Here is a 15,380-nt window from a genome sequence, read left to right as displayed (position 1 = left end):
CAATGCTCAAGTGGACCACACGGAAGGTATTGAATTTCCACCATTAAAGACATCATAAGAGTTATAGAAGTTTTGGATCAGGAAAATATTTGTCTTTTCCCTTCATCCATGTGTACGTGGACTTATCAACAGGTTAGATGGTAAATAAACATCATAATGACCCCTAGGAATGTTTCAACCATGGGTATCATTATCAACACTGCTTCCTGTAGTGTGGTCCACTTGAACTTTGTATCTATCAAAATTTTCTTGATTATAATATAAATTGATGTGGAAAAAATAGATAGACAGCACGGATCATATTCATATATCATGTTGGGTCCCATGGAACCTCTGCGTGGACGGTAATCTATCCATGCAGGGCAGGACGCATTCCGCTTCCGAAAGACATCAGACACAACGAATCTCTTTATTCACGCGGTACTAAAAAACCTACTCCATTCATTCATTGCTTCCGAAAGATATCAGACACATCGAATCTCTTTATTCGTACAGTACTAAAAAACTACTCCATTCATGCACCTCAGGGCCCACCACTGTATAAGCTCCGACGCGGATTGCCATCCACCACAGAACGCAAGGGAAGTGGATTGTCTCTAGTACAGCTGGTGCAGGAACGTTTCGTGCGAAGGCCAGCGCTGACGCTTCAAAGGAAATCAAAGTTACATGGGCTTCACAATTATGTATTTATTATATCCACACCGTTCATCCATTATTTGAGATCATTTTAGAGTATTATTCAAAAACTGAATTATATCCAAAGATCAACTGGACCACACCACAATAGCTATGAAGATAATGATTTTCACCGTTAAAAATTTCATAGGGTCCACCATAACGTTTATTTTCCATCCAATCTTTTCATAAAGTTACAAAGACCTGGTTGAAGAGGAAAAAAAATTTCATATCGATCCAAAACTCCTGTGAACCCTAAAAGGGGTTTTAATGGTATACGTTCAATCCCTCACTACTTTTTTCAGTGCAGTCTACTTAATTGTTATATCTGTCTTACTTTTGGCCTCAAGCTTTATAATGATCTTATAAAATGTGCGGATGATTTGGATATAACACATACCTCATTATGTGACACGGATAGAACTTGCTGACATCAATGCCCCCGGCTATATAGCTGGCGTGGTGTACACCAGCCAATCCGCTTCCGAACGCAGGAGAAGTGACAAGCAAGAATGCGATCATCACACACTCATTTAATGCAACATTGCATTAGTGATGACATGGTCTAATCACGAATTTACTTGCTTGTGATCTGAATTGGAGAAGTGAAATTCACTTATTTTATCCATTTTGGATAAGGTAGATCCAAAACTCAGGGGTCGTGGAAGATTGTGTTTAGATTGTTGCTCATTGTTTTTGGTAATTTGACCTCGACTCGACTCGGCTCAACTCGGATTGAGTTTTAAGTACATCTATAAAGGCTTTTAAAAAAAACCATTTTTCACCCCTAGCCAACCAGCGTCCAACGCCTAAATTGCCCGACCCTAACCTATTTCTCCCTCCTTTTCACCCAAATTAGTCATATGTTCGCTCAATACTCTTGCCGTTCTCCACTGCCCAGCTAATATCCTCCTTCCAGCATTTGTCCGTACGACCTCATCTCCCAAAGTGAGTCCTCTCATCCCATCTCTTTATTTTTTTTTACGACGAGTAGCATCCGTCTGAGTAGTAAAACCCATCCGACCAGCAACCATTGGTCGGGTGGCTCTAGTTTAGTCGGACGAATCTCTGGTCGACCGGAAAACTCAACTCGAACTCGGCTCGAACTGGACCGAGCGGCTAGCCGAGCCGAGCATGAGCTACTGTTCCAAGCTCGAAGGTCGAGCCTAGCCGAGCACGAGCTGCGACTCAAGCTATCCGAGTCAAGCACGAGCTGGGCAAAGCTCAGCTCGGCTCGACTTGTGTACACCTCTAATCGTTGGCTACTCCCCTGCCACCAACCAATAACCGATGGTCAATGCTATGCATGCCCCACCTTAATGTATGTATTTCATTCATGCTGTCCATCTATGTTTCTAGATCATTTTATGGTATGAGACCAAAAATGAGATATATCCCAGTCTTAAGTAGACCACATTACAGGAAAATAGTGTTGAATGAACATCGACCATTAAAAACTTTTTGGGGGCCATAAAAGTTTTGGATCAAGCTGATCTTTGTTTTTTCCATTCATCTGGATCTATATGACCTAATCAATAGAGTAGATGTAAATAAACAGTACATTGGGCCTTAGGAGAATTTTAATGGTTGATATCCAATCACTATTGTTTTCCTGTGGTGTGGTCCACCTGAGATTTATATTCCTCTCATTTTTGGTATCAAGCCCTAAAATAACCTTTACAAGTGGATGAATGGAGTGGATGAAACACATACATCATGGTGGGCTCAGAGAAGCGCCCCATTTTAAAAGTTAGGATGTGTATAACGAAAGGAAGAAAATCTCTCCCGGAAGGAAGGGATTAAAAAATTAATAATGACTAAACATGGAAAATTTTCCAAACTCTGTGTTAAGCACGAAAATTCAGCGTTAACAAATAGGCCCTGAGGTATTACCTGGGTAACACCCATACCAGGACTTAGCCAGAGAGTGACAATCCTAAAAGGGGCTCTCATGTCTGGCCCACCATGATGTATGTGTTTTATCCATGTTGTCCATTTATCTTAACATTTCATTTTAGAGGATGAGCCTAAAAAGGAGTAGATGGAAGGCTCAAGTGGACCTCACCACATGAGATAGTGGGGATTCAATGGATTGAAAACTTCTTGGGGCACAAAAGGTTTGGTTGAACCTGATATTTATGTTTACCATTCTCCTAGGTCTATGTGATCTTATAAACAGGTTGAATGGCAAATAAATATCACTATGGCCGTAGGAAATGATGGGAGTCATTGTCACTGCTTCCTATGGCGTGGTACACTAGCATTCTGCTTCTTTTTTGAACTCATGGCCTGAAATGATCTGTCAAAATGGATAAATGGAGAGGATAAAACACATACATAATGGTGGGCCCCACAGATGGTTAAGCAAACGATGATGGAAATGGTCACTATCCAACTTTGCCATGAAAGTGTCCACATCCCACTCTACATAATATATATGGACTTGTCAAGGTCTTTAGGTGGGGTTCAGGTTGGAAAACACCGACCTTATTTGAGCAAATTTGGGTTAGGTTCAATTGATCAGATACGGTCCAGTTTAGAACAATTAAATGTACTTGGGCTGGGACAATGCAAGTACCGAGGATTTCAGGCCGTACACCCCGGGTTAGAATTTGGGCAAGGTTAGGTCCTCTGGTTGAGACAGGCTTGGGTTGACCCTCAACCCAACTCAACCTACATGAGTTGCACTTGTAGGGCCTGTCTAGATATTACCAAATAAGTAACTTTTTTTAGTTGTTAAATTTAAATGAGTAGCTTTTAAGAAAAAAGTAATTTATTTCAGTCTTCCTTTTAAAAAAATAAAAATAAATAAATAAATAAAATCTTTTTCAAACTACTAAAAGTAACTTATTTCCTTCATTTTTTGTTGGTGACAGTTGCAGGGATACAGACCTGGTCGACATGAACACTAACACCACCTTAATGAATCACCAGTGGGCCACCAGTTTGTGGACCTCACCGACGTATATGATGCTATCCATCCATTTTCGGGCCCACACTGTGATAGATTTAAATCTCAGATATGGGCCCCACCATCTTCCAACGGTGGTGACCGAGCACTTACCGCTGAAACCTCTCTCTAGAATACTACCCTGCCATATGTTTTAGATCATCATTGTTCATCGATTTCGTTAGATCCTTTTAAGTGTGGGCCCTACTACATGGGAGAGTGAGACCTACCATAATTTTGAGGATTCCACACTGTCTATCAAATTAATCCCACCACTAGCAGCAGGAAGCAACGACACCTACCATTGCACATGCCCTGATGGCTCACCTCTCTGTATGTGTTGTATGGTGCTCTCGCAAGTTTCATCTGTAGTCTACCTAAGGATGAGATTTTCATAAGCTAGAAAGTCCATACACGGATATGCTTTTGAGTTGGGTCATGTTGATTAAAATCCATGATGGTTGCTTTTCAAATTTGATTGCAATTCAGATGTTTTCCTTTGAGCAGGGAGAATTCAAGCATCCATCAGCCTGTAGCTCCAAAATTGTCTCATGCACAAGGAGTTTCATCTTGAATGTCAATATCTATCAACTACAAAATAGGGTCCAAATCTTATAAATTTTAACATCACAAGATCCGAATCTAAAATACAAACAACCATTAAACCCCCTAAAATCAAACCATTACCGAGGAGGATAATCTGGGTTCCCAACAGTCAGCTCTCCACATTAGTATGATCAAATTGCGGATGCTGCCAAGCTTAGGTTCTCGATATGCCTTGTGACTGTTCCTTCAAACAAGTTGTCTCATGATCAACCATTCATATTAAATAATAATAATAATAATAATAATAATAAATAAAAAGAAAATATTCAGTGGTCAAAATCCATTAGAGGAAATCGAGTAGTTTAAAAACATCTAATTGATCCAACTATTGGGCCATTATGATCCGTCTTTAGTTGGGCCCATGACTACTCAACTTTTCATTTCTCCCTCCACCTCCATAAAATATGGTATGTGATTATTCCATACCATTGAATATGGGATTACTCCACACCCATAAAATCTAGTAAATGCTCTGGTGACACTTGAAGCGATTAAAATCACCACCGATCACTTGATGTGACTAAACCACCGTTCAAGATATATGCCACTAAAATCAAACACCCATTTAATTCAAATGGTTCACGGAATAACAATGATTGTGTGCAATAAACATAACAAAGGTTATGGAGAAATTTTCAAAACTACAATTACACAAGAACACACGATATACAAGGTTCACCAGCAAGGAAGGATATTTTTTTTTTATTATTTTTTTAATTTAAGGAATAGAGTACCTTCTTCATATATACAACGAAATTTCTTGATTCCAATCTTAAAAAGACAAATCATCTATTATTGCAATACTAATAATAGACCTTCTCACATTGGATACATTGTGAATAAAAAAAAAAAACCCTTAGAACACCTCTTGGAGAACCTTGAAATCTTTAAAAGGTCCACTAACAATTGGGCGGTGTTAGCATGTCAAACATAGGTCACATGGGCCCAAGAAAGTGACTAAATAGGGTAATTTTGGCATTACAATTTTAACAATTTCCAATCATTAAAAGCTACTTGCTGGATGTCCTTAACAGTTAAGTGTTCATGGGCATGGACAATAGCTTTAATGGTTGATGGCTTGACGTGGTGCATGTGTGAGATCTAAGCCATTCATCTAAGTATGTCTTGAATATAAGCAAATATGTCTACTCATGAGGCACCCTTGGATAAAAGAATATAGGGGTTATAACAAAATGGACCAATGATCAATATTCAGAGTACACATGGCCTACCTAATTAGTTGAAGTGGGCCTGACTTTCAGTCTAGGGCATGCCTCTAGGGTTCACCATATGAATGATCCAGATCTTGCACATATATTCTCGGGGTGCATTTGTTGCAAAGTCAGAGACATTTCAGCCCAAGGAAGGGGAGAGAGAAATGTCGATGGTTACCACACGAGTAGCAATTAAGTTATATACTCGAAGGCACACATGCCAGCATAGATCTTAAAAAAAAAAAAAAAAAAAAATCCAAATTCATTGAACGCGTGTGACTCACCTAGTGAATCTTCTACCACAATTTTTAGTGCATGGAATGATGAGAATATGATCTAATTGATGAACGGTCCAGATCTTTTTCATGAATTTCTTATACATTCAGATCTGACATGTGTGCCACTCGACTGTTTCTAACAATGCAATCCGCATAACATGTGGGTCAGCCTGATTTTCAAACCAGAGGATACAAATAGTCAGACCTATCAACTGAACAGCTTGGATCTTTATTATACATGGCACACGTGTAGGAGGTGGCAACCTCGGTAGGAATGCCCTCTTGAAGAAGAGAAACGATCTAGTGGACTTATAAGCATTAAACGTCGACCCTTTGCACCTAGCTATATTTAAACCACCTATCTGGTCCGTCCACTAGGTTTAATTTGCTTTTCTTGATCTCTTACCTAAAAATAGCAGTAATAAAAATTTTCTCAACATCAATTACTTGACCATTCTTTCATGAGTATGATTTTTTTTCTTAGACAAGGTTAAAAATGGGCTGGGCTTATGTACGGTTCACATAAGTAACATAGTTCCAAGGGCCCATTTAGATACAATTAAATAAGTTACTTTTTAACTTATTTCGTAAGTTAGTTTCCTAAGCATTATTATAAAAGTAACTTATGGGCTAAAATCTACTTATCTTAATAAGTAATTTGTTTTAGCTTTTTAATTTTTTACTTTTCTACTTCTCTTTTGGTCCATGTTAAAGGACTTTCTCAAATGGCCCACATCTAAGGAGGCCTCACATGGTCAACTTTTCACATTGAACATAGGGCTCACATGGTCGATGGTCCACATACAAGGTGGGCCCCTGCGATGGATGACCCTATATTAATGTGGACCCACACGGTCTAATCTAAGGTCAGCCCATAATAATAACAAGCCCACATGCAAAGTGGGCTGGTATGATGGACAACCCACTTCAAAGGTATGGCCTATATGATGGACGGTCTGCATCAAAGATGGTCTCCACATGATTGGTGGTGGACATTTGACGCAGGGATGAACGTGATGAGGATAAATACTCCGAATCCACGGAGCTTCTCGGGACTCCTCACAGAGACTTCTCGAATCCACGAGGAAAGAAAGCAGAAAATAGAAATAAATTCTAATAAATTCGAAATTGATTAATTGATCAATAAAAACGAGTTCACAACCCTTTAAATAGGGGTACCAAGCAATGGGAAAGAAATTAGAATCAAACTACAACTCAAACTCTTAGAATCCGCGACTTACTATAAATAGTAAACTTACTATTTATAGACGGTCGTGATGTCTACTAGTGCGCAAGGTTTTCGGCCAAAAATAGTAAGTGTCCTATTTGGCTTCACCAAACCGTTCTCCTAATTATTCTAAGCTCTTTTCACGTTGGGCGCAACTCCTAAAGCCTGACGGATGAAGAGTTATAATCAAACTAAAACTTACTATTTATAGTAAAAACGAAATTAAAACAGGGAAACGACCATCGATCCAGGGGTTTTTCGCAATTCCGGGCTGCGTAACCCGACATAGCGGGGTTGGTTGGCTTCAGTAGCTCGTTCTACCCCAAAATCATATATTTTACGTCAGATAACTCATTCCGGATTGCAAGATACGCCCGATTTAAGGTTCGATGGTCTGGATCACTTCTGTCGTCGACCGGGCCTTTTCTGATCCATCTTGGCCATGTAATTGTTCGCGACCCGCTCTACATCAGTCTCCTCCACTTCAAAAGAACTCGTCCTCGAGTTCTTGTCATGCTCTGGTTCATGATACTCGGTTAGGTCCGTGACATTGAAAGTCCGTGAGATTGCCATGTCATCTGGGAGATCAACAACATAAGCATTGTCATTGATCTTTCGGATGATTGGTACCGGTCCAATCTTCTTATTTTTCAACTTGTTGTACGTCCCGGTCGGAAATCTCTCTTTGCGCAAATGGACCATAACGCGGTCGCCTACCTCGAACACTTTTTGTCGCCGATGCTTGTCCGCTTGTTCCTTGTACTTCTCGTTCAAGGCATGTAGCTTGGTCTGCACTTCTGCATGGATGCCCATGATCTTGTCTGCCATATGTTCTGCTGCAATGCTCGTGCCTGGGTGCTTGGGTAGAGGGACCAAGTCAAGTGTGTGGCGAGGCACTCGTCCGTAAATAATCTGGAACGGTGATCTCCCTGTCGAGCGGTTCACCATATTGTTGAATGCAAACTCTGCTTGAGACAAGGCCAAATTCCATTGCTTCGGTTTTTCCCCTGAAATACAACGAAGGAAGTTTCCCAACGTGCGATTCACAACTTCGGTCTGCCCATTAGTCTGTGGGTGGTAAACACTACTGAATTGAAGTCGTGTATCGAATCGATTCCATAAAGTCCGCCAAAAGTGGCTAATGAACTTCGTGTCACGATCGAAAGTAATGGTCTTGGGGACCCCGTGTAGCCGAACGACCTCCCTGAAAAATAAATTCGCCACGTGTGTTGCATCGAGGGTCTTCTTGCATGGGATAAAGTGAGCCATCTTTGAGAAACGATCTACCACCATGAACACTAAATCCATGCCACGTTGTGTTCGTGAGAGACCAAGTACGAAGTCCATTGATAAATCCTCCCAAGGACCGTTAGGCACAGGTAACGGGGTGTAGAGGCCCGTATTCTGAGATTGCCCCTTGGAGGTCTGACAAACATGACAACGTTGTACGGCTTTTCCCACGTCGCGTATTAATTGCGGCCAGTAATACCGCTCTTCCACAAGAGCTCGCGTCTTGTCTCGCCCCAGGTGTCCACCAAGGCCACCTTCATGTAGCTCCTGAATAATCTGCTCCCTCAGAGAACTTTGTGGGATGCACAATCGATTCCCTTTGAAGAGAAAATCGTCTTGTATATGAAGGTCACTAGGGTGACCTTCTTGACACTTCATCCAAGAATCTTTGAAGTCTTCATCCTCGGCATACAGCTCCTTAAGATAGTCGAAGCCGACTACCTCGTTACTCATTGTAACTAGTAGTGATGCACGACGGCTAAGTGCATCAGCCACCTTGTTCTGCTGCCCTGACTTGTGCTCCAGAACGAACGTGAATTCCTGTAAAAACGCAACCCATCTAGCATGCACACGATTCACGTTAGTCTGACTATTAATAAACTTTAATGCTTGATGGTCAGTATACAAAACAAACTCTCTTTGAATCAGATAATGCCGCCAATGTCGCAGCGCCTGAACAACTGCGTACAACTCAAGCTCATAAGTCGACTACTTCTTTCGGGCTTCGCTGAGCTTCTCGCTGTAGAAGGCTACCGGCCTGCCTTCCCGTGATAATACTCCTCCAATTCCGACGTATGAAGCATCACACTCAACCTCAAACAATTTGTCGAAATTAGGAAGCACCAAGACCGGTGTTGTAGACAAACGATGCTTGATCTCATGAAAGCTCTTATCAGCTTTATCGGTCCACTGGAATGGTCCCTTTTTCATGCAATCTGTTATAGGCGCGACTATGGTGCTAAAATCTCGCACAAATCGACGATAGAAAGTCGGTAACCCGTGAAAACTCCTCACCTCATGAATGTTTGTCGGGATCGGCCATTCCCTAATAGCTCGCACCTTTTCATCATCCACACGAATGCCTGTGGACGTTACAACAAATCCTAGAAACAATAGGCTGTCAATTAAAAAACTACACTTCTTCAAGTTGAGGTACAACTTGTTAAGTTGTAGGACCTGTAGCACCTGCCTGAGATGTTTCTTGTGCTCCGCCTCATCCTGGCTATATATCAATATGTCATCAAAATATACTACCACAAATCGGCCAGTGAACGGTTTTAGAACTTGATTCATCAAACGCATAAAAGTACTTGGTGCGTTCGATAGGCCGAAGGACATGACCAGCCACTCATACAATCCTTCCTTGGTCTTGAATGCCATTTTCCACTCATCACTGGGTCGAATACGAATTTGATGGTACCCGCTCCTTAGATCTAGTTTAGAGAACACCTTGGCCCCTTCTAACATATTGAGCATGTCGTCCAACCGTGGTATTGGGAACCGATATTTGATGGTAATTTTGTTGATTGCTCGGCTGTCGACACACATGCGCCAGCTTCCATCTTTTTTTGGCGTTAATAATGCTGGTACGGCACATGGGCTCATGCTCTCTCTTAAGAGATCCTTATGGATCAATTCTTCCACTTGTCCCTGAAGTATCTCACACTCCTTCGGACTCATCCGATAATAAGGGCGATTGGGCAGGCTAGCCCTAGGGACGAGGTCTATGTGATGTTGGATGTCCCTCATGGGGGGCAATCCATCAGGTAAATCCTCAGGCCAGAGTTTTTTGAATTCGTTTAGCAATAGTCTTAAACTTGAAGGGATATTTGAGGGTTCCTCTTCCTCGCCCTTCACTACTACAGCGTATACCTCGCTGGTTTCCTTGGATTCTTCCATAAAATTCCGAATAGTCAAGAGGGAACTCCCCTCCACTTTAGAGGCTTCAGGGTGGTTCTCTGGTGCCATAGGGGTAAGGATTATTTTTCGACTATCCTTGACAAATACATAAACATTATCTCGTCCCCGATGGGTCACATCACGGTCCGACTGCCAGGGTCGACCGAGTAACATATGACAAGCTTCCATATCGACCACGTCACAAAGTATTTGATTTTTATAATTTTTACCAATTGAAAACGAGATAGTGCATTGTTCAGTTACCTTGGTCTCATTCACCTTTTTTATCCAGCCAATTGAGTACAAGGAATGATGTTTCATCGTTGGTAGCCGCAACTTGTCCACCATCACTCTTGAGATGATGTTCTCGCTACTACCACTGTCTATGATCACATCACAGACCTTTCCATTGACGGTGCACCGAGTACGAAATATATTATGTCGTTGTGGATGTAATTCCTTTCGTGGGGCATACAGCAGTCGCCTCACAACTAGAAATTCTCCACGATCCTCGCCCGTCATTTCATCGCTACCTGCTATTTCTTCAGTGATTTATTCATGTTCATTAAAGCGATGGTCTTTTTCTGCGGCCTCATCTTCAGCGCCCCCTTTGTTTATAGTCAAGTGTGTTGCGGGACGTTGAGGACAAGTGTTTGATAAGTGGCCTGGTTGGCCACAGCGGTAACAATTGTTCGACCTTGGCCGAGCATAAGGATTTGGAATCCTACTCGGACTCGCTGTTGTAGGTGCTGCACGTTGAGGCCTGGATGACCCGCTCCCCGTATCACGGTTTGCGGTTGTAGGAAGTTGAGGTACTGGGTCTTTTCCTCGTGGCAGCACTGGATCCTGCGTGGGACCCGTCATGGGGGGTCGAGTTGAAGGATATGGACGAGCAGGAGCTCTTGCAAGTTGTGTTTCTGCTCTACGAGCCAATTGAACTGCTTCATGAAAATTCTAATTTACCCTTGTAGATACGCATGCAAAACTGAAAACCCCATCTAGTGCATAAGGGAATTAAATATACAAAAATGAAAAGCTATATGTGACGCAGGGATGAACGTGATAAGGATAACTACTCGAATCCACGGAGCTTCTCTGGACTCCTCACAGAGACTTCTCGAATCCACGAGGAAAGAAAGCAGAAAATAGAAATAAATTCTAATAAATTCGAAATTGATTAACTGATCAATAAAAATGAGTTCACAACCCTTTAAATAGGGGTACCAAGCAATGGGAAAGAAATTAGAATCAAACTACAACTCAAACTCTTAGAATCCGCGACTTACTATAAATAGTAAACTTACTATTTATAGACGGTCGTGATGTCTACTAGTGCGCAAGGTTTTCGGCCAAAAATAGTAAGTGTCCTATTTGGCTTCGCCAAACCGTTCTCCTAATTATTCTAAGCTCTTTTCACGTTGGGCGCAACTCCTAAAGCCCGACGGATGAAGAGTTATAATCAAACTAAAACTTACTATTTATAGTAAAAACGAAATTAAAACGGGGAAACGACCATCGATCCAGGGGTTTTTCGCAATTCCGGGCAGCGCAACCCGGCATAACGGGGTTGGTTGGCTTCAGTAGCTCGTTCTACCCCAAAATCATATATTTTACGTCAGATAACTCATTCCGGATTGCAAGATACGCCCGATTTAAGGTTCGATGGTCTGGATCACTTCTGTCGTCGACCGGGCCTTTTCTGATCCATCTTGGCCATGTAACTGTTCGCGACCCGCTCTACATCAACATTGAAGCTGAGTCCCACATGATGGATGGCCCATATTCAGGTGGCCACACATGATGGACGGCCCATATCAAAGGTCAGCTCCTAATGACAAATGACCCACATCCAAGGTGAGCCCTACATAATGGGAACCCAAATTGAAGGTGGGGCCCACATGAAGGACAATTAATAATGTTGGGCCCCACATAATGGATGATCCACATCAAGGTAGGCCCCACATGATGGAAAGTCAACATCAAAGGTTGGCCCTAATGATGAGTGGCCCTTATCCAAGGCGGGACCTGCATGATGGACTGCCCATATTAGAGGTGAGGCCCACATGATGGATAGTCCCCATCAAAGGTAGGCTCCACATGATGGGTGGTGGATATTGAAGATGGGCCCCACATGATGGACAATAACATTGACGGTGGCCTCCATGGATGACCAACATTTTGGTGGGCCCTGCACAATGAAGGATGCACATTAAAGTTTGGGGCATAATGATGCATGGCCCACATCTAAGGTGGGCCTCGCATGATGGACGGCCCAAATCACAAGTGGGGCCCACATAATGAATGGTCCACATCAAAGGTTGGCCATACAAGCCTCACATGATGGATGGTGGATGTGAGGGGTAGCAAACAGATTTGAGGAATAATTACTCGTGAAATAGGAAACCAAACATGCTTTTCAACATTTTGATTGGTATGTTATTTACCAACTATACTCATGGGCTGAATAAGTAGAAACAACATAACCTACTCATGGCTTATCCAAAGTAACTTACTATCCAAACGCCCCCAAAGAGTCTAAATATAGCTATGTGTATGTGAAGGCTTTCAAGAAGGCTTTTCCACATAGATATCAACCAAAAAGGGGCACAGGTGTGTGATATCAGAGCCACTAACAAGAAAATCGTTGCTGAATTGATGGTATGTATTAAAAATCAGGTGGATGCTTGGATACCATTGTTGGTATAGTGTAGAACATGTATGAATAGCTGTACATGTATGCCTTTCTATGCTATGGATAAATACATGACAAATACATTTATTTATTGTGAGATCTACGTATCTCTAAAGAGGTCCCACTTTGTCCATATATTTTTCTCAATCTTAATGAAATACAATACAATACAATTTCCATTACATATGAAAAGAAAAATATAAACAACACAGCTAATTAATTTTATTTAAAAATTAAAAAAAAAAACATCAAGTGGCCCCACAGCGCTCAAAAAATCATCACAGGTGGTGGTCTCCAGATCCTACCACATGCAGAGATCAGAGATATGTGCAATCTTGTGCCTGTCATCTCCTCCCTCTTTGTACCGCTGCTTCAAGAGTGGACACTCGTAGATAGTCAAGGAACGGAGCATGGGTAGATTCCACAGAGGTGGCAGCTCTTCGCATTCGGTGCAATAATACAGTCCCACTCTGGTTAGATTGGAGAAAGAAGGATCCCCTATCCAATCGGGAAACTTGGAACCTCTGTAACCCTCTATCTGCAACACTTTCAAGTTTGTATGGGGTTGGAGTCGTTGAAGCACTACCTCTGCTCTCTTCTTCTCTTCATCTCCCTCTACCTCTTCATATTCATATTCATAGGATAAGGTGAGATAAAAGTTCCGTCTTCTTATACAAATCTGGCTGCATAGCATCGTCCTGGCTCGACATTGCCTTTTGCAATTGGGTTATACGTAGACTTCCCCGAAGGAGGTTAAGGTGTTTCAGTTCTCCTAACTCACATCCATCGTTCCCACCCACAATGATTTCTGTTAACGTCTGCAGAGAAGTTAGTTTCCCTATCCCTTTGGGTAAGTACTTCAGCAATATCGTGTTTTGGAGTTCTAGATGCCTGAGGCTAATCAATTTCCTGATTTCTCTAGGCAGTCTTTTTAGGAAACCACAGGAATTGAGTATCAAGCTCTGTAAATTTATGCAATCAATCAACTCCTCAGGTAACTCCTCTATCATTAAGCCAGTCAAATCGAGATATCTCAATTGCTTCAACTGTCCAACAGTGCGAGGTAATCTCGAAATCTTAGCTCCACGAATCTCCAATGCCCTAAGGCATCGTAAATGATGAAATAAACTGTGGAAGATTAGCAATGTTCGCAACTTGTGGGCTTTATAAAAGCTGGATGGAATTGAGGTCACTTCAAATGCAGCTGGACCAGTGAATGTTAAAGAAGAATGGCGGACCTTGTTTAGCTTAAAAATGGCCCCTTGCGTGATCTTCGTAATCGAACAGTCATTTCCTGCAACAAATTGCGCTAGGTCATGAACTAAATCATGCATCTTGAACCACCCGAATATGTTGCCATCATCTTGGAGTAACGAGCGTTTTAATAAATCATCAAAATACACCCCACCAATTTCCTCCATATCTTTGCTTGTGTCGGAGCCGATGAAGCCTTGTGCAACCCATAACTTAACTATTGTATCCTTCTCTATCTCCCAATCTTTGGGGAAAATAGAGCAATATGCGAAGCACTGCTTCAGAGCAGGAGGCAAGTCGTAGTAGCTGAGTAACAAAGCTGGTAAAATTCCTTCCATGACATCAGCTAAATTCCATGTTTCACTTTCCAAGACAAGCTCCCACTGACTTCTTGTACTTTTCAACTGCATGGCACTCCCTATTGCATTTAGGGCGAGTGGTACACCTCCACATTTTTTTACGATTTCCCGTCCGATCTCTTCTAATTCCGAACACTCTCTTGCACTTCGATGCTTAAGAGCTTTACTGCTGAATAATAACCAACATTTGTCATCAGACAAGACATCCAATTTGTGCATGTGGATGTTTCACATCGCCATTGCAACCTTTTCACTACGAGTGGTTATGATGATTCGACTCCCAACTGCACCAGCTTGGAATGGAAGTCTCAGTTCATCCCACTTCCCACTATCTTCACTCCAAATGTCATCAAGCACAAGCAAGAATCGCTTTAAATGCAAGATTTCACGGTGATGACTTTGCATCGTTTCCAAGCCTTCAAGATTACAAGGAGACCCTGTTGCAGATTCTATCATTAATTTCGTAATCTGTTTCACATCAAAATTTTCTGATACGCAGACCCACATTTTCACAGGGAAACGCTCCTCCTTGAGTTTTTCATCGTCGTAGACGAGCTTAGCAAGGGATGTCTTGCCCAAACCCCCCATTCCAACGATAGAAATGACAAAGGGCACCTCAGTTACCTCCCGACTACTTCCACTCAGCAGCAAGTCTAGGATTTTATTTTTATCATCTTCTCTACCTACAATCGACAGCCTGTCAACTAGGGAGCTTGTTTCTCGTATTCTATTTTCATTCTGCCTCACCTGAGTATCCATTCTCATCCTCTCCAACACTTACACTAAGACCCAACTGGTTCATGTCTTTGGCGATATCATCTAATCTACCCCTTGCCTCCCTTATCCTATGTTGAGGGTCAAATATTACATATTAGACCCCAGTTATTACTTGGATTTACAAGCATAATTCCGTTTAATGGCTGATTTAATCATGT

At 41.9% G+C, this 15,380-nt stretch overlaps 1 protein-coding gene across 1 annotated transcript in view; it reads right to left on the bottom strand.

The window, feature by feature from the left end:
• The window catches only part of LOC131251960 (putative disease resistance RPP13-like protein 1), a 91,559-nt gene that overhangs the window by 44,745 nt on the left and 31,434 nt on the right, over nt 1-15,380 (bottom strand). The window contains exon 2 of the mRNA XM_058252939.1: nt 13,962-15,192. Coding sequence (XP_058108922.1) covers nt 13,962-14,664 — 703 coding nt within the window. The 5' untranslated portion in view covers nt 14,665-15,192. The remainder of the gene's footprint in view (nt 1-13,961; nt 15,193-15,380) is intronic.

This window comes from Magnolia sinica, chromosome 7 (genome assembly GCF_029962835.1).
Source record: "Magnolia sinica isolate HGM2019 chromosome 7, MsV1, whole genome shotgun sequence".
NCBI classification, from domain to species: Eukaryota; Viridiplantae; Streptophyta; class Magnoliopsida; order Magnoliales; family Magnoliaceae; genus Magnolia; species Magnolia sinica.
The sequence above is the reverse complement of the archived record's forward strand: the minus strand, read 5'-3'. Positions and strand labels throughout refer to the sequence as shown.